This window comes from Chiloscyllium plagiosum, unplaced genomic scaffold (assembly GCF_037043375.1).
Source record: "Chiloscyllium plagiosum isolate Xiang-an unplaced genomic scaffold, Cpla_swu_hap1 HiC_scaffold_1, whole genome shotgun sequence".
Taxonomy (NCBI): Eukaryota; Metazoa; Chordata; class Chondrichthyes; order Orectolobiformes; family Hemiscylliidae; genus Chiloscyllium; species Chiloscyllium plagiosum.
The window spans coordinates 40,491,110-40,516,635 of NW_028270139.1; the positions used below are offsets into that span (position 1 = coordinate 40,491,110).

At 42.3% G+C, this 25,526-nt stretch overlaps 2 protein-coding genes across 2 annotated transcripts in view; one reads left to right on the forward strand and one right to left on the reverse strand.

The window, feature by feature from the left end:
- Positions 1–10,687: 10,687 nt before the first annotated feature.
- sowahb (sosondowah ankyrin repeat domain family member B) lies at positions 10,688–14,685 on the reverse strand. Its single transcript, XM_043695413.2, has one exon. It carries the CDS (start codon positions 14,668–14,670, stop codon positions 12,541–12,543), a length of 2,130 nt encoding a protein of 709 aa, XP_043551348.2. The 5' UTR covers positions 14,671–14,685; the 3' UTR covers positions 10,688–12,540.
- Positions 14,330–25,526, forward strand: part of LOC122552637 (septin-11) — a 141,523-nt gene continuing 130,326 nt past the window's right edge. The window contains exon 1 of the mRNA XM_087986183.1: positions 14,330–14,946. The gene's annotated coding sequence lies outside the window, so the exon portion shown is untranslated. The remainder of the gene's footprint in view (positions 14,947–25,526) is intronic.

Genomic DNA, 25,526 nt, shown 5'->3' on the forward strand with positions numbered 1-25,526 from the left:
CCATAGTGTTAGGTGAAGGGGTAAGTGTATGGGTGGGTTGCGGGTCGGTGTGGACTTGTTGGGCCGAAGGGCCTGTTTCCACACTGTAGGTAATCTAATCTAATCTAAAGCATTCTGAAACAAGGAGTTAATTTGGATCCACAAGGATAAGGGTGATGAGTGAATGGGATTTGATTTAAATTAGATCTCAGACAGAAAAGCTCAAAGTTTTGGAGACTACCGTGTGAGAGGCTGTTCAGGAGGGCACTGGAATAGGCAAATTTGGAGGTTTCAACAGCAGGTAAACTGAAACAGATGTGGAATCAGCATTGTTGTGGAAGTGGAAGCATGGAGATGGAATGAGGAGGAATTAGTGATAGTGTAAATAAATTTTGGAAGCACATATCTGTGTGAAATATAACATTATGGTTTGACAGTTTAGTTCAGCCTCAGACAGCAGCCATGAAGGAGGTTGGAGTCAGCAGCTAAGAAACAAAGTTTTTGTTGGGCCCAATGAGAATGGTTTCAGTATTTCCAATATTTAGTTGGAAGAAATTTCTGCCTATTCAATACCTGTTATTAGGCAAAGAGTCTGATAATTGAGCAACATTAAAATAGTTGAGATTGGTTGTGTTAAAGTAGTACAGGATGTTGTTGGTATGGACATGGAAATGGAGTACGTTCTTTCTGACGCTCCCATAGTTGAGAACTAGGAAGGGAGGTGGGAGAGAAGGGTTTGGGGGAGGGCGAAAGGATAGATCTCTGTGCGAGTGCATGAATGGGAATGTAAGCTATTGGAAGTAATTCCTTGGTTGTGATTATATAGATGAAAATAGAATGTGGCAACTGCAGTCTCACCCAGGTGGGACATCAGCGTGGAGGTACTCGAAGATGTGGTGAGGACAACAAGAAGACAGGCTACAGAGAAAAATGAGAAAGGACTGTGACATAAGATGTAATTTGGGTCTTTGATAAGAGCTGTTTTTGTCCTGTGGCAGGATTGTAGAGATTCAGCAAAGGTGTTCCAGTAAGATGACCAAGGATTTGATGATGACAGAGGTGAAAAGGTCTGGGAAAAGAAGGGACACTAACATACTGGAATGGAAAGATTGCTTGAGATCAGGATAATTATGGCAGATCTGAAGGACCTGAGAAGAGAGATTTTTTTAAATAATACTAGTTAACATGGCAAACAGTTAGAGAAGTTGGTACTGATGCTATCAGACGTTTTATGCAGAAAAGAGGAAGAGGGCAGAAGGTGGACCTTCTGAGCAAAATGAGATTGGAGAGGACATGTGGACAATTGGAAGAAAAGTAAGATAACAGCTTTTGTTATAGGAAGAGCCATTATAGGGAAGTGTGATTGTACAAGAGAGGGTGCAGAGGAGAATTATCAGCAGGTTGACTAGCCTGGAGGTCCTGAGATATGAGGAAAGATTGGTTATCTGGTTTTGTTTTTCTTGGAGCAGATGAAGTTGCAAGGGGACCTGATAGAGATGAGTGACATAAATAGAGTGCAGAGAAGTCATTTTCTCCATCATTAGTGGAGGTGTCAATGACCCGGTTGGTGGGGGTGGGGGGAGTAGCAGACAGCTTTAAGGTAAGAGGTAGAACGTGTTGAGGAAAACTTTTTTCACCCAGAGGGTAGTGGGGTCAGAAACTCTTGTAAATTTTAAGCAGGTTTCAGATATTCACCTGTATTGCCATTGTCTCCATGGCTATGTGCTAAGAAATAGAAAGTAGGATTGCCTTTCTCCAATTAACATGTGATTATCTATTTTCACCAGAAACAATAAAGAGCCAATCACAATATTTTTGTGCAAAAGAGCAATGTCATTACTTATTAACTCCATGAAAGAATAACAAAAGCAAAAACTAAAACACACATGCACGCCCACACACACTATTTGAGTTTCAGTGTTTTGATGTTTCTTTTTGATCAATATTGTCACTGGATGCTTTTTCATCTTGAGAGGCAAAAGGAGAGGCAGAGAGTTGAATTGGTACTTCAGATCTGTGTTCACTGGGAAGACACAAGCAATCTCCCAGAGGTAACAGTGGCAGAAGGACCTGAACTGAAGGGAATTTATATTTGCCAGAAATTGGTGTTGGAGAGACTGTTAGGGTGAAGGCTGAGAAGTCCCTGGGGCCTGATGGTCTACATCCCAGGGTACTGAAGGAGGTGGCTCTAGAAATCGTGGATGTGTTGGTGATTATTTTCCAGAGTTCCAAGAGATTCAGGATCAGGTTCTTGCAGATTGGAGGGTGGCTAATGTTGTACCACTTTTTAAGAAAGGAGCAAGAGAGAAAGCAGGAAATTATAGACCAGTTAGTCTGACCTCAGTGGTGGGAAAGATGCTGGAGCCAATTATAAAGGATGAAATTACGACACATCTGGATAGCAGTAACAGGATAGGTCAGAGTCAGCATGGATTTATGAAGGGGAAGTCATGCTTGACTAATCTTCTGGAATATTTTGAGGATGTAACTCTGAAGATGGACAAGGGAGATCCAGTGGATGTAGTGTACCTGGACTTTCAGAAAGCCTTTGATACAGTCCCACATAGGAGGTTAGTGAGCAAAATTAGGGCGCATGGTATTGGGGGCAAAGTACTGACTTGGATTGAAAACTGGTTGGCAGACAGGAAACAAAGAGTTGTGATAAACAGCTCCCTTTCGGAATGGCAGGCGATGACCAGTGGGGTACCGCAGGGATCAGTGCTGGGACCGCAGCTTTTTACAATATATATTAATGATATAGAAGATGGTATGAATAGTAACATTAGCAAATTTGCTGATGATACAAAGCTGGGTGGCAGGGTGAAATGTGAGGAGGATGTTAGGAGATTACAGGGTGACCTGGACAGGTTAGGTGAGTGGACAGATGCATGGCAGATGCAGTTTAATGTGGATAAATGTATGGTTATCCACTTTGGTGGCAAGAACAGGAAGGCAGATTACTACCTAAATGGAGTCAAGTTAGGTAAAGGGGCAGTACAAAGAGATCTGAGTGTTCTTGTACACCAGTCAATGAAGGCAAGCATGCCGCTACAGCAGGTAGTGAAGAAAGCTAATAGCATGCGGGCCTTCATAACAAGAGGGATTGAGTATAGAAGCAAAGAGGTTCTTCCGCAGCTGTACAGGGCCCTGGTGAGACCACACCTGGAATATTGTGTGTAGTTCTGATCTCCAAATTTGAGGAAAGACATTCTGGCTATTGAGGGAGTGCAGCGTAGGTTCACAAGGTCAATTCCTGGAATGCCGGGACTATCTTATGTTGAAAGATTGGAGCGACTGGGCTTGTATACTTTTGAGTTTAGAAGACTGAAAGGGGATCTGATTGAGACGTATAAGATTATTAAAGGATTGGACACTCTGGAGGCAGGAAACATGTTTCTGCTGAAGGGTGAGTCCCGAACCAGAGGACACAACTTAAAAATAAGGGGTAGGCCATTTAGGACAGAGATGAGGAATGCTCTGCCCCAGAAGGCAGTGGAGGCCCAATCTCTGGATTCGTTTAAGAAAGAGTTGGATAGAGCTCTCAAGAATAGTGGAATCAAGGGTTATGAAAATAAGGCAGGAACAGGATACTGATTGGGATGATCAACCATGATCATAATGAATAGTGGTGCAGGCTCGAAGGACAGAATGGCCTACTCCTGCATTTATTGTCTATTGTCTATTGAGAGAGAGAAGTGTTCTCAGCCTGTGCTCGGTTCTGCATCCTTAGGTTCAAATCTCTCTGCCTTCTTAAAATATCACCTACTTCTGTATTCCATGTCTGCAGTAAACAACGTTCCATCTGCAACATATGAACATTCTCATAAAAGCACAAACAATAACAGAAGATGAGGGCCTTCTATGCCTCCCAATGTGACTTGTTGGCCTTTGTATTAATTTCAGCCCAATTGCATATTATCTGATCCATATTGAAATATTTCCATTTGAATGGTCAGGTGATATCTGTGATAATTTAAAATCAGTGGTTTTCGTCTCTTTCTAAAACAATATCAGTCCATGTGAATCCCATGTATTAGGTCAGAAAATAGAATTCAAAATCAATATTCCATATGTTATATCATCAGCATAATACATACATGCCAATAGTAGGCTAATTATTGCAGATTCTTGAATCTGTACTGAGCAAATGAGCAGGATGCTCCTACTCTATATTGGAGAAACCAAATGCAGACTGGCTGACCACTTTGTAGACCACCTCTGGTCTGTTCACAAGCATGACACCGAATTTCCCATTTTAACACAGCATCCTGCTCGCATGCCCATTTGTCTGTCCTTGGCTTGCTGCAAAGCTCCAGTGAATCATAGCGCAAACTGAAAGAACAATTCTGAAAAACTGGGTTTCAAACCTCAGCTGAAGCCTTTAATCAGCGAACAACAGCTCCAACTATTCTGTAGTTAAATGCCTTTCCTTTATTGGTCAGAGTATTGAGTACAAGAGTTGGAAAATCATGTTGCAGCTGTACAGGACATTGGTTTGGCCACTTTTGGAATATTGTGTGCAATTCTGGTCTCCTTCCCATTGGAAGGATGTTGTGAAACTTGAAAGGGTTCAGAAAAGATTTACAATGATGTTGCCAGGGTTGGAGGATCTGAGCTACAGGGAGAGGCTGAACAGGCTGGGGCTGTTTTCCTTAGAGCATGGGAGGCTGAAGGTTGACTTTATAAAGGTTTATAAAATCATGGGGGGCATGGATAGAGTAAATAGACAAAGTATTTTCCCTAGGGTGGGGGAGTCCAGAACTAGTGCGTATAGGTTTAGGGTGAGAGCAGAAAGATATAAAAGTGACCTAAGGGGCAACATTTTCATGCAGAGGGTTGTGCATGTATGGAATAAACTGCCAGAGGAAGTGATGGAGGATGGTGCAATTGCAACATTTAAAAGGCATCTGGAGAGGCATATGAATAGGAAGGGTTTAGAAGGATATGGGCCAAATGCTGGCAAATGGGACTAGATTAGATTGGGATATCTGGTCGGCATGGTTTATAAAATCACGAGGCGCATAAATAGGGTAAATAGACAAGGTCTTTTCCCTGGGGTGGGGGAGTCCAGAACTCGAGGCCATAGGTTTAGGGCAAGAGGGGAAAGATATAAAAGAGACCTAAGGGGCAACTTTTTCACGCAGAGGGTGGTGCTTGTATGGAATGAGCTGTCAGAGGAAGTGATGGAGGCTGGTACAATTGCAACATTTGAAAGACATCTGAATGGATATATGAATAGGAAGGGTTTGGAGGGATATGGGCCAGGTGCTGGCAAGTGGGACTAGATTGGGTTGGGATATCTGGTCGGCATGGACAAGTTGGACCGAAGGGTCTGTTTCCGTGCTGTACATCTCTATGACCCTATGACTCAAAGTAAAGGTAAAAGAAAGGAAAGAAATGGGAGTGAGTTCACAATCTGAAGGTGTTAAACTCAATGTTAAGCCCAGAAGGTTGTCAGTGCCGAATCTGAAGACAAGGTGTTACATACAAATGTACAGCACGGAAATATACCCTTTGGTCCGCCCCAGGGAAAAGCCCTTGTCTATTTACCCTATCTATGCCCCTCGTGATTTTATAAACCTCTATAATAGCACCCCTCAGTCTTCAACACTCCAGGGAAAACAGCCATAGCTTGTCCAACATCTCCCGATAGCTCAAATCCTCCAACCCTGGCAACATCCTTGTAAATCTTTTATGAACCCATTCAAGTTTTTGTTACACTCGCTGTCACTGTGTCCTCTCTCCTCTCTCTCGATTCCAGTGGGACAACCTATTCTTTCCAGTTTGGCAGTTTGACACACCATTATTTTGCCATTCTCACGTTCTGATCACTTAATCTGTACTATCAGCAGCCTTTCACCCCTCCCCTCCCCCACCTCATCCCCACACTATTGCATATATGCTGCCCCCTGTACACTTCACAGCAGCTCTGATAAAGAGTCATCTTAGACTCAAAACATCAGCTTGGTCTCTCTCCATAGAGGGAGAAAGTGAGGACTGCCAATGCTGGAGATCAGAGTCGAGAGTGTGGTGGTGGAAAAGCACAGCAGGTCAAGCAGCATCCGAGGCATATTAGAATTGACGTTTTGGGTATAAGATGCTGCCTGACCTGCTGTGATTTCCAGGATTTTTTGTTTTCATCCCAATAACAACAGTGATAAGGAAGTAGACAAGAATGAGTCTAGACCAAAGTTAAAGAGTTTCACTGTGATATTGTTTAGGTACATAGTATGGAGTTAATATAGAACATCAACAAAATTTTCTCCAAGTTTGGACACCAGTGTTACAAAACAGGGAAATCCAGTAGCTAGTTAAAGGGTAGAGGATTATATGACACACTGATGGAAGTGCTTTGTAGGAATGAAATTCCAGGGGTTGTACAGAATTGGTTGCAGCAGCAGAAAATGATGATGAGAATGAAAGGCGGAATAATGCATGTCAGCCCAGAAAGATAAGTCACTGGTTAGCAACCATTCTACACTTGAAGCTGACAAACCAGTAAAACCAGCAGGTGTGGGATCATTAGGGAATAATAACAATAGGAGCAAGCTAAATCTACTTAGAAATTTACAAGTTGATATTAGTTTGGAAACTTTACATAACAAAACTTTAAAAAGGAGAGATTAGAGCAGACCAAAAGTGAGCCAAAGAACTAGGTCATAAAGAATATAGAATATCTTAAAGGAGGAAGAAGAAGCAAGGAAATTTTAGAGTTTAGGATCTTAGCTGCCAAATTTATAGGAACAGTTAAAAATAAAGACATGCGTTCAGGGGGTCCGAATTGGAGAAGTGCTCATATATTGAAGTTTACAGGGCTGGACCTTCAAAACGCTAGCATACTCACAATGGGCTGAATGTCTTCTTGCTGCACTGAGTCATTCTCTGATTGCATTACTGCAGGAATCTGAAGGTTTGAAAAGACTAAGAAAATAGTAAAAGGAGATTTAAAAAATAGGCGCGGATTGGAGTAGCAGCCATAATGTCCACGTGATTTAGAGCGTGCTTTGGGAATAAATTAAAAATTATTTGCAGCCTGTGGCATCTACTAGCCTAGGAATAAATTACATTCATCGTGAACTGTTGCTGAAAATTTGAACAATTTGGCACTGGTGGCATATGATATGTTAATTCAACAACTGTGCTCAAATTCCAAATATTCCAATCAGGTCAAGAGTGGAGATCAGTGATAACTAATCTGCCACACATATATCAGCAGAACAATGCTTAGAATAATACTGAGAATAATGATTCCTGGGCCAAGCTATCCCACTTGAAGGTGGTAGAGCTGACAATGCAAGGTTACCCTTCTTTAAAATTATATTTTAAGCTCAAATTGAGAAATCTATGAAGCAATTATGTGGATTTCAGCATAGAAACACTTACAAAATGAAGCAAATCTAACTCTCGAGTATAGATTAATGATTAAACTGTCTTAAGATTTTAAATTTGTGCAATTATTCAAGTGGTGACCTTAGTAAAATATGACCAACAACTTTTAACACTTCATAAATGTGGTTTTCTATACAATATTAAGCAGCATACTATATCCTGTAAGACATAGGAGTGGATGGTATTAATGCTATTGCTCATCTTAGGGATAAACTAAGTTGGACTAGTTGAACTCAAAATTTTTCAACTGTAATTTTTATTGATTTGCTTTACTAATAACAAAACTAATATTGCCCCTATCTGTCTTCTTAGTCTATTGACACATTCATCCATATCTTTGTTACCACAATCCTTAACTATTCCAATGTTCCTGTGGTTGGTCTCCCATTTTCCACCTACAGATTTGCACTTATTCAGACTCTGTGGCTCATATCATAGCTCACACCAATTGCAGTCAGTAGGATTCAAAACAACTTCGGGGGTGGGGGGGGGGTAACCTTAATGGATTTCTAATCCATTTTCTTAGCCTCACAGCCACAACTACGTGCTTTGGTCTGACCTGTCTTTTGCATTGAATTTCATTGGTGAATATCCCTATTGCAAGGACACAAACAAAAATCCCATCAATTCTGCAAATATTGCCAAAGCCACTCGATGAAAGATTTGGTGATGAGAACGGGAGAGAAATAACAAATTCCATCCGCTTTTACCAACAAGTGGGGACAATACACCTTACCCAGATTTTAAGGCAGCATCACTGTTTCTGCGCAATTCTGAACTGGAGCCTTTACATGTCTGTGTGGAGTTTTCACATTCTCCCCGCGTCAATGTGGGTTTCCTCCAGATGCTCCAGTTTCCTCCCACAGTCCAAAGTTGTGCAGGTCAGGTGAATTGGTGATGCTAAATTGCCCATTGTGTTAAATGCATTAGTCAGAGGGAAATAAGTCTGTGTGGGTTACTCTTTGTAGAGTCAGTGTGTGTGCGGCGACAGTCACAGCCCCTTCACTACTAAAATATTGTACATTGCAACAGCGGACTGCCTAGAACTGAAAACTATATTGCGGAAGTTTCTCTAGTTTGACCAAAGGAAAAAACATTATTGAAACCAAGAGACTGACCAGAATGAATAGTTTGGGACAGTAAGAACATGTTCAATAGTTTGGATAACTGGGCTTCATTGACACATGAGAAGAACACAGACAGAGAGAGATAGTGCCTCAGGATTGACCAACAGGCAAAAATTAAATAGGTAACTTATGAGGCAAATTAAATCGTCATTAAATGTTGCAAATTTCCTCAAAACAGCCATGAGAAAATGGGGTGAGTTTGACTCATCAGCAGCTTGGTAGGCACTTGCTTCAATAAAGTGACGGCAGTGAGGATGGCAGTCGGCAGGATTCAAATCTATGTAGAGGTAAACCCAATGGATTTTTAATCTCCCACCTTAACCACTTGACCACAATTATGTCCATCATTCAGTGCTGCTTTTTGCATTGAATTCCATCTGCAAACATCATTGTTGTGAGGAAAAAGATTTAAATCCCAGGCAACTCCCTGGAGAGTGGCAGTGAAGGAGAAAGTCTGTGGTGGCAGCAATGCCAGAATGACCCCAGTGAGCGAGGAGGAGGCCCCAGGTTGACTTCCCCTGGCTTGGACATGCAGGCTGAGCCAAGGTTCCTGGTCTGGCAAAAGGGACGGTGGAGGACTTGATAACCAATGACTGGCAGCAGCAGCAGCTTCTGGAGGAGCGTTGGATGGGGAATAGGAGGTACGGGCCCACCCGCATAACAAGGCCCAAGACCCATGGCCCAAACTCAGACACAGCAGTCGCAATTGTGGTGTGGCCGAGACCTGTAACCGAGACTCCAGAGCCTGTTACAGAGCCCACTTCAGAGACTCTGGCTGAAGTTAAGGAGCGACTGAAGCAGCAGCGGAGGAAGAACATGTAAAGAGAAAAATGAACTCTATTTCAGTAAAATCTTGCATTATATTCAGAGCTTCAAGATGGTGCTGGAGAGGTACAACACTTTGCGCAGAACACGTGGAAAAACACTTTTAACTTTTTTTCATATATGTGTGACAATAAATCTAAATCTAAATCAAGTCCTATTCACCCATCATCCCTGTGATCAGGAACTCATTGGCTCCTGGTTTCAGAACGCCTATTAAAATTCGGATCCTTGTTTACAAATAACTCTGTGGCCTCGCCCTTCCCTATCTCTGTTATGCGCTATAACCATAAAACCTGTGACATTTCTGGATTTCTTCCAAAAAAACTGAAATTTGACTCAAATGTTATCTTGGCTTCTCTTTCCACAGACCACTAGAGTTTCTTCAGAACTTTCTCTTTTTATTACTAAGATTTCCAGGAACAACTGTATTTTCCTTTTATTACCACATATTATCAAGCCTAGAGCAGCGGTTCTAATGCTGGCTTCTGAGCGACATCATTCTATGCTTCCCTCAAATATGAAAAACAACTGGTTAGCATAACTCTTTGCATTGTCTGTTATCCAATTCTATATCCATATTGCCAAAAACTTTGCACTGTTATATAATGTTGAAATAATTGAGTTTTTGCGCAGCAACCAATTCATAACTCCTCTTTTCTCTACATGGAGATTAATGGACACAGTCATTTTGATTTTTTTGATGGTAATTTATGTTACTTAAATATATTTAACAGTATTCAGAACTTTTCAGCCCACTCTAAGACCTTTTTCTAAAAAATAAATGCAGTTTTTCTTTCAAATGATTTTTCATTGCTACTCTGCTCCCTTGGATTAACATATCCTTTTGAAAGTCCTGTATTTGCAAACAAAAACTTCATCTAAAAATGAAGAGACTGGAACCTGGGCAGCATGGTGGCACAGTGGTTAGCACTGCTACCTCAACTGGGGGTTCGATCCATTCTCGGACAACTGTCTGTACAGAGTTTGCGCATTCTCCTTATGTCTGAGTGGGTTTCCTTGTGGTGCTCTGGTTTCCTTCCACAGTCCAAAGATGTGCAGGCTAGGTGGATTAGCTGTGGCAAATGCAAGATAGTGGGGAGGTGGGTCTAAGTGAGATACTCTTTGGATGGTTGGTGTGGACTTGATGGGCCAAATGGCCTGCTTTCATACTGTAAGGATTCTATGACTAATTAATAAGACACAGACACCTAGGTACTGCCTCAGCTCTGACATTACCCTCCCTTATAGGAGAAGAATGGAACAGGATAGAATTTAAACTAAATTGATGTTCAATACCACTTAAAATGCATCAGTAATTAAATACTATTTTAAACTTTTACTATCTTGTATTTAGTTTTTGGAATTGAGTTGACCACAGAAGGATTGAAAAATATATTTTACAATATTGAATGTAAACAGTGCTGACATAAACAGATATGGTTGAGAATTGTAATCATTGTGCTGGTTCACACACTTTTACTCAAATATAGCAGACACAGTACAGGTGTACACAAATATAACATTCTGGTAACAAAAATATGCTTGAGACATATAATTGTACTGTTGCTGGCCATAGGTATGTTCAAGAAATGTAATTACAGTGCTTGTGTTCACACACTTTTAAGAAGTACAGTCACAGTGCTGGTATACACAGATACACTAAAACGTAATTTCATTACTGATATACAAGGATATACTTGAACTGTAGTCACAATACTGATGTACAGTACAGAGATAAAACAAGGAATGTAATTGCAGTTCTGTTGCATCCTGTTGAACTTTGCACATACAAACTAGCAGCATCAACTTCAAAACAAAATCATGACAGGAACAACAGAAGAATGCAAAAGGTTATGGCAAAAAGATTGTCTTATGTTTTATGGGGAAATTGCATGATATGAATGTGTCTCAGTAATCCTAAATACTAAAGTTGGTTATTAGCTTCTTCCCAGTTTGTGGGACTGTGCCCTCTCTCTCCTAATATTCCCTGGCACTCGGCTTCCTTCCTCAGTTTACTTCCTTAATGTGTCCGTCTCTAAAGGTCCTGGCTCCAACAGACTGAATATTAAATAGAATGACAGACACACATTCCTGATCTCTCAGCATGTCACATGATCTGGGATTTCCACCTCTATCATACTGAAAAACTTGATGATATTCAAATAATGGCAGAATCAGATAGAATAGCTTCAGGAAACAGAGCAAGACTATTCTGGCAGTTTGAATTGGCTCTAACCATGACAGATATGGTTAGAATGCAGTTATCAATGTTCAAAACTAGAAAAATAACTGAACTGCTACAATTAAGACATAACAATTGGTTTGACTGAACTTATAGAACCCTAAAAATAAAAATAGTAGATGCTTCAGCTAAGGAAGCAGGAAGAAAACACAGCCCTTACTCCTTCCTCTGATCACCATCAGTGACAGCCACAATAAAATGTATAGCTTTTACAATCAGATTAGACAATTACGACAAAAGGTCTGAAGGAGGAATTGGAGATCTGCTGGCAAACATGCTGCACCCAGACCCCAGCAAAATCAAACTCCCATCAGAGGGATGGTTTGAAAATTGTGGGTAATTGACATAAATAACAAGAAATTAAAATAGAACCTTTGTACATTTAAACAGAATTTCAACATCAGGAGGTATTCACAGAAAGAAAAGCCAGTAAAACTTGTGAATGACAGATATTGGTCCAACTCATCTTGTGTACTTCAGAATGAGCTCCAAAAGTTCATTTCCAAGCATTTATTGGGTTTCTACTGCTTTGTTTCTCTGGGTTGAGAAGACATTCTATTTTCATGGCTCTGACTGATTATTGTGGGGTTTGGTTTGCCCAATTGCCTGGACAGCTGGCTTGACATATAGAGTGGTGCCAACATTGTGGGGTTACAACAAAGGGCTCTCCTTCTCAACCTCTCCCCATGCCTGAGACATTGCAACTTTCAGGTTAAACCAACACCAGTTACCACTCTCTGACAAGAGAGTAACCCTATGGTCTGGTAAGACTATGGCAACTTTACCCTAATTGATTGCATGTTGTGAACTCTTCACCTGAGACACAGCTGAATAATATCAGACTTAGACATTATACTTAGTGTATCAACTAAAAATGTATAAATTACTTTGAAGAATATTCACATGTTGAGAATATTCACATAACCAGGAGCTGGATTATAATTTCTGATACAATTTATAAATAATATTAAACGTATTTCAATCTTGCTCATCATCCTCAATTATTGAATTAAGGGGATCATGGTGCATGAATTTTTGAAGAACCCTTGGAGATTTGAGAAGAGCAGTGAATGATGTTTTTCTGCTTATAGAAGGAGATGATTTTGGTGTGTTGATATGCTGTGCCGAAAATGTGCTGCTGTATGCAGAATGAATTGCAAGTTTATGTTCAGGAGCACCCAACATCTGGCACACATTCTTAGGAGATTCACTGCTCAGGTACTGCCAAGGTTTTTTGCCACTGTGATCCCTTAGATTAACATTTGCTTGATATTTTTTCACCAAATATTGGATGATTTTCAAATGTTCATGTATAACAGCTATGTGCAGTGGAGTGTAACCACACGTAGATTTAATGTTCACATTAAGTTTAATTTTCTTTTTAGTTGCAGCACTAATAAAGTGAGAGAGTGCACGATGGTTTCCATGTTTTGCTATCCAGTGAAGTACTGTATAGCCAGAAATAAAATCTCTTTTCATAGCAAAGTTAGGGTCTTTGCAGAATAAGGAATAAGCCTGTTCAAACTTGCCAACAGCTGTTTTCACCATCCATTCATGCTCTATAGAATCACTTGAACTTTTTTCTGATGTAGCCCCAATTTTTGATGGATCCTCTTTGTCGCACCCACTGTGGTTCATTGTTTGGGTCAGACTTGGTGACTGATTGCCAATGGAAAGACCTACTTGTTTATCCATTATTTTTCGAGTAGTTGATTTGTGACTAACTCGTGAAATTTTGCTCTTAACCTTTTTAAAAGAAGTTTTGTCTCTTTTGGCCAATACATTCTGCCCTTTAGAATTCTGTTTCACGCCCATTCGTTGTCCATTTGCAGCAGATAGCTGACTATGCTGTTGCGATTGCTTTTTCTGATTCCTGTGAATGCACTCTTCAGTGTATACAGCTGAATTTTTAAGCACTTCAGTGGCACTACTAATTAATAACCCTGGTGGCATTTTGTATACTTTGTCAGTACTTTCATTTTTCTTTGGTGATGGAGGATTCTTCCAAACCTTGGTCATTTTGTTCTCACGCCTAAATGTACTGCCCTGTTTCTGAGGTCTGGGAAATACATCTTCTGATTTCTCCACCAAATTGTCCAGAGGATGTTGGTCGGGTTCGTACGGCAAGGCCTGAGTGGCCAGCTCATCAGAAATAGTCTCAGAATTGTCATTCCAAGCAAGGCCATGGAGTAGTTTTCCCTTTTTACTCGGAGTACTAGAGCGAGGTGGGGGCAGATGAGAAAGATTGGGTGAGACTGGAGGATTGCTGCTGTGACTGTCATCATCATTAGATAATCTGACGGTTTTATCAGTGCTACTATTTATAGTTACAGGAGTTCTGTTCTCGCTTTTAGGATTTTTGGCCCTCTGATTTGTAGACTTACAAAGAGCTGAACCATCATCGCCTTTGCTGACAGCTCCATTCCAATCGCTCTGCCAAACGGGTTGAGCGACATTGAATCCTTTGGCATTTTCCCTTACTGGCTGAAGCTGTAAGTGACTACCTTCGGGCAGAGAGATGCAGCCATTCGCTTGGCCGCTGCAGTTTCCAACTCGCGATGCCCCCGGCGACCCTGGCGGCTCCCGCACGACGTCGACGGGAGGTTTTGCAAATTGTTGAGGAGCAGGTTTGCGCCGAGCCCGTGGCTGCTGGTGGGTTTCGCTGAGCGCCGCCTCGCGCTGCCTGTCCTCAGTAACGGCCAGGCGCTCTCGTGGGCAGCTCGCGGGCTGGAGCTCTCGTGGGCAGCTCGCGGGCTGGAGCTCTCGCGGGCAGCTCGCGGGCTCCGGCTGGCTGCTCTCAACTGTCTTCTGCCTCGCCTTCTGTTCCCCCTTCGGTCGAGCGGGCACCAGGACGTCACTGGAAGAGTTCATCTCCTCGGAGAGAAATTCGACATACCTCTTCCTCAGGACGATGTACTTGACCCCATCTTCCTCCTTGACCACGGCGAGCGAGTTGACGAACTTCTTGAACTGTTCGCGGCTCTGCAGTTTTCTCTCGGGATCCTTCAGGAAACGGACGAAGTGAGCGGTCAGGTCGGCATTCCTCACCTTTCCACGGTGAACCAGCAAAAAATCCAAAACGGCTTCCTGGCTGAAAGTCTCGGCCATCGCTGACCGAAATTGATCTCTGAGATCCGTGGGCCGACACTGCTGGCCGTCCCTGGGTTCCAGGCTCGGGCTCTCACCTGGAAACACCTGCACACGAACCCGCCCCTGAGGCCAATCCCGATTGGTTGTTGGAGGCGAGATGGCGTCACAGCACCTGCTTCCATTGGATGGCGGCGACGTCAATCATTACCGCTCTGGGTGCGAACATCACCGCTCCTTCCGGCCCACCTGTAACCTAAAGCCAGGTGCCTCGCAAAGTGTCAGGCTCCATCAAAAGTAAGAGAATTGTCCTGCACTCCACCTAAGTAACAAACGCAGGACGCATGCAAGCAAATGTTGTAAAGGAAAGGTTAACCGTTGTACTTGCACCGCCCTTCAGTGTGGCAGCTTGCGCAAGAATGTGAGGCACGGTAGATATCTTGAGGTTGGGTGATTCATCCGCAGTGAGGTCCAAAGGTAAACTTCCCAACGTTAAATCTAGATCACACAATTGTTACAGTGCAGAAGGAGGCCATTTGGTCCATCGAGTCTGCACTGGTTCTCCCAGTGAGAAATTCACATCGTGCCCCATTCTGCCAATTCTTCTGGATTCTCCCACCTTTTTCCTATTCCTTAACTCATTCTTTCCAAATAACTGTCTAACATTTTTGAATGATTCAGTTGAACATATCCCACGATATTCTCAGGCAGTGCATTACAGACCTTAAACACTCCCTGAGTAAAAACTTTTTTCTCACAAACTATTTTTGCTTCTGCCAATTATGGTAAATCTGTGCCCTTTTATTCTTGATGATTTCACAAATGAGCTGCAAATGTGTTGCTGGAAAAGCGCAGCAGGTCAGGCAGCATCCAAGGAGCAGGAGAATCGACGTTTTGGGCATAAGCCCTTCTTCAAGATTCCTGAAGAAGGGCTCATGCCCGAAATATCGATTCTCCTGCTCCTTGGATGCTGCCTGACCTGCTGCACTTTTCCAGCAACACATTTTCAGCTCTGATCTCCAGCATCTGCAGTCCTCACTTTTTCCTCGAAGATTTCACAAATGAAACTAGTTTTTTCCTATCTACTTTGCTGAAAAATATTTCTAGCAAATTTCCTGACCTTTTTTCCAAGGAAAACAATCTAATTTCTCCAATATATCTTCCCGTCTGGAGTACCACATCCTGGATCTATTCTCATGATTTTGTCTTCTATGTTAATTTTTGGCATGTGGGCATTAATTGACTATCCCTATGATTATAGTCAAGTGACGTGCTCAAACAGTTTAGGAGAAATTAAAGTGAGGGGGGACAGCTGCATTTAGATCAGATCAGGTAAGGACAGGTAAGGACAGCCGATATTTGTAGTCGAAAAGTGTGGTACTGGAACAGCACAGAAGGTCAGATCTGAGGAGCAGGAGAGTCAACATTTTGGGCATAAGCCCTTCATTAGGAATTATGGCCTTATGTTCGAAATGTTGACTCTTCTGCTTCTCAGATGCTGCATGACCTGTTGTGCTCTTCCAGCATCAAACATGTTGACTCTGATTCTCCACATCTGCAGTCCTCACTTACTCCCAGCAGATATTTGTAGACTAATTGGGTTTCCTCTCAACCCAGACAGCTCCTTACTTGCTTTTATAGATACCATTTTTTGATTTATGGTTTTATTTACTTCTTAAAAATGGAATTCAAATTGTTAGTATTTCAGAGGTAAGATTTTAGTTCATATTCATCTGGATCATGTAAAACCTCAGAATTGCTGCTGGTACCAAATGCATCTGTCCCTCACCTTCTCTTTCAAAATTCTAAATTGACCATTGCTTCCACAATGCTAGAATTCAGTTATCAATTAACCCCCTACATGTTCCCCTTGCATGGCACCTGCAGGTGATGCAACATCTGCACAGCTACCTCCTCTCTTTCCATCATCAGGGAGCCAAACACACCTTTTAGTGATTCAGTGATTTACTTGTACTTCTTTCAATTTAATGTTAAAAATCACACACCAGGCTATAGTCCAACAAGTTTATTTGTTAAGTACAAGCTTTCGGAGCACTGCTCCATCAGGTAGTTAGTGGGGCACGATCATAAGATCTATGTCTGTTGGATTATAACCTGGCGTTGTGTGATTTTTAACTTTGTCCACCCACTCCAACACCGGCACCTCCACTTCAATTTAATGTCCAGTATTCACAGCTCACCGTGTGCTCTTCTCTACAGTACAGAGACAAAAAACAAATTAGATGATTGCTTTGCAGAATCGCCTCTGTTATGTCCATGAGAACAGTCCTAAGTTTCTGGTTGCCTATATTTTAAATTTCTACCTCTGATCTCTCTGTCCATCAATTCCTATACTTTTCTAATGAAGCACAGTGAAAGCTCAATAACACCATCTTCATCTTTAGATTACAAATTTTACACCTCTCCAAATGAAGTTCAACAATTTCAGAACATAGCCACTGCTCTTTTGTAGACAGCAGCTTTTAATGTTTCTTTTCTTGCTTCATTCCCATTCCTCTTTGTCTTGCACCATCTGTTTTTTAGTTGAAAATGTGTTGCTGGAACAGCGCAGCAGGTCAGGCAGCATCCAGGGAACAGGAGAATCGACGTTTCGGGCATAAGCCCTTCTTCAGTTTTTTAAGCTGTTTTCTACCAGTTAGCTCAGTAGACTAGATGGCTGGTTTATAATACAGAGTAAAAATAACAGCGTAGGTTCAATTCCTGGCTGAGGTTGCCAGGAAGGTCCTTCTCAACCTCTCCCCTCACCTGAAGCATTGTGACTTTAGCTTAAACTCAACACTAGTTGTCTCTTGAATGAGAGGGCATATTCATTTTCCATTATTGAATTTCATAGCTGGTTAAATACTTATTCCAAATCATTTTATTGTAATTTATTAATGGGATATGGGTGTCACCTACTAGGCTAGCATTTATTGCCCATCCATAATTATCTATCAGAAGTGATGGTGAGCTGCGTTCTTGATTTGCTGCAGCCCAAAGTTTGTGAGAAGATTTGTAGCTCGGGTGCTCGTTGCTGTGGTTCTGTTTGCCGAGCTGGAAGTTTTTGTTGCAAACATTTCGTCCCCTGTCTAGGTGACAACCTCAGTGCTTGGGAGTCTCCTGTGAAGCGCTTCTGTGGTGTTTCCTCCGGCATTTATAGTGGCCTGTCCCTGCTGCTTCCGGTTGTCAGTTTCAGCTGTCCGCTGTAGTGGCCGGTATATTGGATCCAGGTCGATGTGTTTGTTGATGGAGTTTGTGGATGAGTGCCATGCTTCTAGGAATTCCCTGGCTGTTCTTTGTTTGGCTTGCCCTATAATGGTAGTGTTGTCCCAGTCAAATTCATGTTGCAAATTCATGTTTCCTTGCACAAAACACTATATAGGACAAACAGGAAGACAGCTAACGATCCGCATCCACGAACATCAACTAGCCACGAAACGACACGACCAGCTATCCCTAGTAGCCACACACGCAGACAACAAGCAACATGAATTTGACTGGGACAACACTACCATTATAGGGCAAGCGAAACAAAGAACAGCCAGGGAATTCCTAGAAGCTTGGCACTCATCCACAAATTCCATCAACAAACACATTGACCTGGACCCAATATACCGGCCACTACAGCGGACAGCTGAAACTGACAACCGGAAGCAGCAGGGACAGGCCACTACAAATGCCGGAGGAAACACCACAGAAGCGCTCCACAGGAGGCTTGCTGCAGCCCATTTGGTGTAGGTACATCTATGATATTGCAAGGGAGAGAGTTCCAGAATTTTGACCTAATGACACTGAAGAAGTGGCAATGTATTTCTAAATTGAGGTGATGAGCATCTTGGAGAGGAACTTCAAGTGGCAGTGGAGCCATGCACTTGTTGCTCTTGTCCTTCTACATGGTAGCAATTGTAAGTTTGGAAGGTGAATTTGAGGGCCTTTGGTGAATTTCTACAGTGCATCTTTAAATAGTAGTGTTAAGATCCCAGTTAATGCTATTACTGGACAAGTCAGATCTCAGAAATCTGATCAATAGCTCATGTTTTGTATTTTTTGTTTTAAAATGGTGGTCTTGACACTCAAGCATGCAAAATTGCATATTATAGAGTCATAGAGTGTACAGCATGGAAAAAGACCCTTCGGTCCATCCTGTCCATGCCAACCAGATATCCCAACCCAAATAAGTCCCATCTGCCAGTACCTGGCCCATAATCCCTCCAAACTCTTCTTATTCATATACCCATCCAAATGCCTTTTAAATGTTGCAATTGTACCAGCCTCTACCACTTCATCTGGCAGCTCATTCCATACACACACCACCCTCTGTGTGAAAGGGTTGCCCCTTAGGCCTCTTTTATATCTTTCCCCTCTCACCCTAAATCTATTCCCTCTAGTTCTGGACTCCCCGCCTCCAGGGAAAAGACTTTGTCTATTTATCCTATTCATGCCCCTCATAATTTTGTAAACCTCTATAAGGTCACCCCTCAGCCTCTGACGCTCCTGGGAAAACAGCTCCAGCCTGTTCAGCCTCTCCCTATAGCTCAAATCCTCCAACCCTGGCAACATCCTTGTAAATCTTTTCTGAACCCGATATTCCAACAGTGGCCTACCAATGTCCCGTACAGCCACAACATGACATCCCAACTCCTGTACTCAGTATCTGACCAATAAAGGAAAAACATACCAAACACCTTCTTCACTATCCTATCTACTTGCGACTCCACTTTCAAGGAGCTTTGAACCTGCACTCCAAGGTCTCTTTGTTCAGCAACACGTCCATTTAGTCTATACATCCTGCTAAGATTTGCTTTCCCAAAATGCAGCACCTAGCATTTATCTGAATTAAACTCCATCTGCCACTTCTCAGCTCATTGGCCCATCTGGTCCAGATCTTGTTGTAATCTGAGGTAACCTTCGCTGTCCACTACACCTCCAATTTTGGTGTCATCTGCAAACTTACTAAATGTACCTCTTATCCTCGCATCGAAATCATTTATATAAATGACAAAAAGTAGAGGACCCAACACTGATCCTTGTAGCACCCTTCTGGTCACAGGCCTCCAGTCTGAAAGACAACTCTCCACCACCCTCTGTCTTCTACCTTTGAGCCAGTTCTGTATCCAAATGGCTAGTTCTCCCTATAGTCCATGAGATCTAACATTGCTAACCAGTCTCCTATGGGGAACCTTGTCAAATGTCATATAGGTCACATCTACTGCTCTGCCCTCATCAATCCTCTTTGTTACTTCTTCAAAAAACTCAATCAAGTTTGTGAGACATGATTTCCCACGCACAAAGCCATGTTGACTATCCCCAATCAGTCCTTGCCTTTCCAAATACATGTACATCCTGTCCCTCAGGAATCCCTCCAACAACGTGCCCACCACCGACGTCAGAATCACTGGTCTAACAGTTCCATGGCTTGGCCTTACCATTCTTCTATTTCCCTACATTCTATATCTTCCATATCCTTTTCCACAGTAAATACTGATGCAAAATGCTCGTTTAGTATCTCCCCCATTTTTTGCGGCTCCACATAAAGGCCGCCTTGCTAATCTTTGAGAGGAGAAAGTGAGCCCTTCCTGAAGAAGGGCTCATGCCCGAAACGTCGATTCTCCTGCTCCTTGGATGCTGCCTGACCTGCTGCGCTTTTCCAGCAACACATTTTCAGCTCTAATCTTTGAGAGGCCTTATTCTCTCCCTTGTTACCCTTTTGTCCTTAATGTATTTGTAAAAACCCTTTGGATTCTCCTTAATTCCATTTGCCAAAGCTAAATCATGTCCCCTTTTTACCCTCCTGATTTCCCTCTTAAGTATACTCCTACTGCCTTTATACTCTTCTAAGGATTCACTCAATCTATCCTGTCTATACCTGACATATGTTTCCTTCTTTTTCTTAACCAAAACCTCAATTTCTTTAGTCATCCAGCATTCCCTATACCTTCCAGCCTTTCCTTTCACCCTAACAGGAATATACATTCTCTGGATTCTCGTTACCTCGTTTCTGAAGGCTTTCCATTTTCCAGCTGTCCCTTTACCTGCGAACATCTGCCTCCAATCAGCTTTCGAAAGTTCTTGCCTAATACTGTCAAAATTGGCCTTTTTGCAATTTAGAACTTCAACTTTTAGATCTGGTCTATCCTCTTCCATCACTATTTTAAATCTAATAGAATTATGGTCGCTCGCCCCAAAGTGCTCCACCACTGACATCTCACTCACCTGCCTTGCCTTATTTCCCAAGAGTAGGTCAAGTTTTGCACCTTCTCTACTAGGTACATCCACATACTGAATCAGAAAAATTTCTTGTACACACTTAACAAATGCCTTTCCCTCAAAGCCCTTGACATTATGGGAGTCCCAGCCTATGTTTGGAAAGTTAAAATCCCCTACCATAACCACCCTACTATTCTTACAGAGAGCTGAGATCTCCTTACAAGTTTATTTCTCAACTTCCCTCTGATTATTAGGGGGTCTATAATACAATCCAATAAGGTGATCCTCCCTTTCTTATTTCTCAGTTCCACCCAAATAACTTCCCTGGATGTATTTCCAGGAATATCCTCCCTCAGCACAGCTGTCATGCTATCCCTTATCAAAAACGCCACTCCCGGTCTTCTCTTGCTTCCCTTTCTATCCTTCCTGTAGCATTTGTATTCTGGAACATTAAGCTGCCAGTCCTGCCCATCCCTGAGCCATGTTTCTGTAATTGCTAAAATATCCTAGTCCCATGTTCCTATTCATGCCCTGAGTTCATCTGCCTTCCCTGTTAGTCCCCTTGCATTGAAATAAATGTAATTTAATTTATTACTCCTACCTTGTCCCTGCCTGCCCTGACTGTTTGAGTCAACAGACAATAGACAATAGACAATAGGTGCAGGAGTAGGCCATTCTGCCCTTCAAGCCTGCACCACCATTCAATATGATCATGGCTGATCATCCTCAATCAGTATCCTGTTCCTGCCTTATCTCCATAACCCTTGATTCCACAATCCTTGAGAGCTCTATCCAACTCTTACTTAAATGAATCCAGAGACTGGGCCTCCACTGCCCTCTGGGGCAGAGCATTCCACACAGCTACCACTCTCTGGGTGAAGACGTTTCTCCTCATCTCTGTCCTAATTGGTCTATCTACCCTGTATTTTTAAGCTGTGTCCTCTGGTTCGGCACTCACCCATCAGCGGAAACATGTTTCCTGCCTCCAGAGTATCCAATCCTTTAATAATCTCATATGTCTCAATCAGATCCCCTCTCAGTCTTCTAAACTCAAAAGTATACAAGCCCAGTCGCTCCAGTCTTTCAGTGTAAGGTAATCCCGCCATTCCAGGAATTGACCTCGTGAACCTACGCTGCACTCCCTCAATAGCCACAATGTCTTTCCTCAAATTTGGAGACCAGAACTGCACACAGTACTCCAGGTGTGGTCTCACCAGGGCCCTGTACAGCTGCAGAAAAACCTCTTTGCTTTTATACTCAATCCCTCTTGTTATGAAGGCCAGCATGCTATTAGCCTTCTTCACTACCTGCTGTACCTGCATGCTTACTTTCATTGACTGGTGTACAAGAACACCCAGATCTCTCTGTACTGCCCCTTTACCTAAATTGATTCCATTTAGGTAGTAATCTGCCTTCCTATTCTTGCCACCAAAGTGGATAACCATACATTTATCCACATTAAACTGCATCTGCCATGCATCTGACCACTCACCTAACATGCCCAGGTCACCCTGTAATCTCCTCATCCTCATCACATTTCACCCTGCCACCCAGCTTAGTATCATCAGCAAATTTGCTAATGTTATTGCTAATACCATCTTCTATATCATTAACATATATTGTAAAAAGCTGCGGTCCCAGTACAGGTCCCTGTGGTACCCCACTGGTCACTGCCTGCCATTCCGAAATGGAGCCGTTTATCACTACCCTTTGTTTCCTATCAGCCAACCAACTTTCAATCCAAGTTAGTACTTTGCCCCCAATACCATGCACCCTAATTTTGCTCACTAACCTCCTATGTGGGACTTTATCAAAAGCTTTCTGAAAGTCCAGGTACACTACATCTACAGGATCTCCCTCATCCATCTTCAGAGTTACATCCTCAAAGTCACTTCTGTTCTCAACTGTATCAGTCTCAGATTGATCTCTTTCCTTACTCTCTACCTGGGTCTCACCCTTCCTCCTCCTCCTCCCCCCCACCAAGCCCCCAGACAAAACAGAATATATGAAACTGTCTACATATAACACAAGTTAAAAAATTTGAAACTCACAGTAAAAGACAATTCCACTAATTCCCACAGCACATCTTTACAGTACTCACATCAATGAGATTTACCTTCTCTGTCACATCGACAGGACTTAGTCTAATTATGCTTCAGTCTCCCTATCTGAGTCTTCATACAACTGAGCTCAGATTTCTCAACTTCAAACAACCCCTCAGGGTTTTGAAATTAAAAAGATTTCCAGCTATGGTTATGTCCTCTAGCTAATCAACCCCCATACAATTTCCAGAAATTTCTAGCTGAAGCCTAATGTACTACGTTGTTTACTCTGTGCTTGTAAAACTTTACCAATATAAACAAATTCCCATTAGCAACAAGACTTATATCAGTCATATAGTTTTTATATTAAAGAAATCACTATGGATACAAAAAATCTTACAGGTTAATCATTAAACCTTTCACATACAGCTTAACCACATGCCACTAGTTCAAAATCCAAAATATATCATGTTAAAGTATTCTAAAAGTGGCCTCACCTCTGTACAGCTGCAACATGATATTCCAACTCCTATACTCAGTGCACTGACCAATGAACAAAGTCTGTCGTAGGGTCAGGAACTGAGGGTCCCTGGCGGAAACTAAACAGTGTCAGCAAGCAGGTAATATTATTGCACAAGTACTGGTTGATAACTGTATTTTTATACCTTTCCTGTGTAAAAATATTTTTAATATGAGGTACAAAGCTTCAATTGTCAGTTTCAATTTTAATTATATTTTTATTTTGTACTGGATGTCTGGTTTCATAAGTTGCATGCTTTATGAGTAAAGGCAGCTTGAGTCCAGATCAATGTCTGAGATGCTTAAAGGCAGCTAGGTGGTGATGAATAATTCTGTAGCATAATAATAATGATTTTTTTTGTTGCCAGCCCATTTGCTCATGGGGTTGTACCACATTGTCATTATAGTCTAGGAGACAGGAAGCTTCTGATATTCAGAATATTTCCATTCTACTGAAAAATAGATCCATTAATAAATAACCAAATATCTCACAATAATATTTATTCTGATGAAATGATTTGGAGATGCCGGTACTGGACTGGGGTGTACAAGGTTAAAAACCACACAACACCAGGTTATAGTCCAACAAGTTTAATTGGAAGCACTAGCTTTCGGAGCGCAGCTCCTTCATCAGGTGGTTGTGGAATACACAACTGTAAGACACAGAATTTATAGCAAAAGTTTACAGTGTGAAAGTATACATTGAAAAATACTTTGATTGTTTGTTGAGTCTCTCATCTGTTATAATGACCATGATAGTTTCACTTCTTTCATATGTAAATCACAAAACTTTTTATAAAAGTTATATGCCAACATTGTCATGCACAGGTTCGAACAAGACTTCTTCTCTTCGCAGGACCTCCAACCAACATTATACACCAGGTACATTGACGACATTTTCCTTCTCTGGACCCATGGCGAGGAGTCACTGATAAAACTATACAGTGATATCAACAAGTTTCATCCCACCATCAAACTCACCATGGACTACTCTCTAGTATCTGTCTCATCCTTGGACACATACATATCCATCAAGGATGGACACCTCAGCACCACACTCTACCGCAAACCCACAGACAACCTCACAATGCTACACTTCTCCAGGTTCCACCCAAAACATACTAAAACAGCCATCCCCTATGGACAAGCACTGTGTGTACACCGGATGTATTCAGATGAGGAGGAACGTGACGGGCACCTGGAAGTACTCAGGGATGCCCTCATAAGAACGGGGCACGTTGCTCAATTCATCAACCGCCAATTCCGATGTGTCACAGCAAGGAACCGTAATGACCTCCTCAGGAGACAGACACGTGCTGCAACCGATAGGGTACCCTTCGTTATCCAGTACTTCCCAGGAGCTGAAAAACTATGCCATGTTTTTTGCAGCCTGCAACACATTATCAATGAGGATGAGCACCTCGCCAAGACCTTCCCCACACCTCCACCTCTTGCCTTTAAACAACCACCAAACCTCAAACAGATCATTGTTTGCAGCAAACTGCCTGGCTTTCAGGACAACATCATACAACCTTGTTATGGTAGACGCTGCAAGATGTGTCAGAATGTCAACATGGATACCACCATTATACGTGGGGACACCTCCCACCATGTACATGGCAGGTACTCATGTGACTCAGCCAACGTTGTCTATCTCATAAGCTGCAGGCAAGGATGCCCTGAGGCATGGTACATTGGTGAAACCGAGCAAAGGCTACAGCAACAGATGAATGGACACGGCACAACAATCAACAGACAGGAATGTTCCCTCCCAGTTGGGGAACAATTCAGCAGTCCAGGACATTCGCCCTTGGGTGACCATCCTCCAAGGTGGACTTCGGGACAGGCAGCAGCGAAAAGTGGCTGAGCAGAGGCTGATAGCTAAGTTCCGTACCCATAGGGAGGGCCTCAACCGGGACCTTGGGTTCATGTCACACTACAGGTGACCACCATTGCACTATACATACACACAGACACTCCTGCACACACACACACACACATATCCACACAGACACATGTATACACAGACAGGCACATAGACACACAAACACTCCCACACTCGCACATGCATCCTCTCACTGACTTAGACCGCTTTATTTATTTATTCCA

Coding starts and splice junctions, on each gene's coding strand:
- sowahb (XM_043695413.2), bottom strand. CDS start 14,670: ATGGCCGAGACTTTCAGCCAGGAAGCCGTTTTGGATTTTTTGCTGGTT.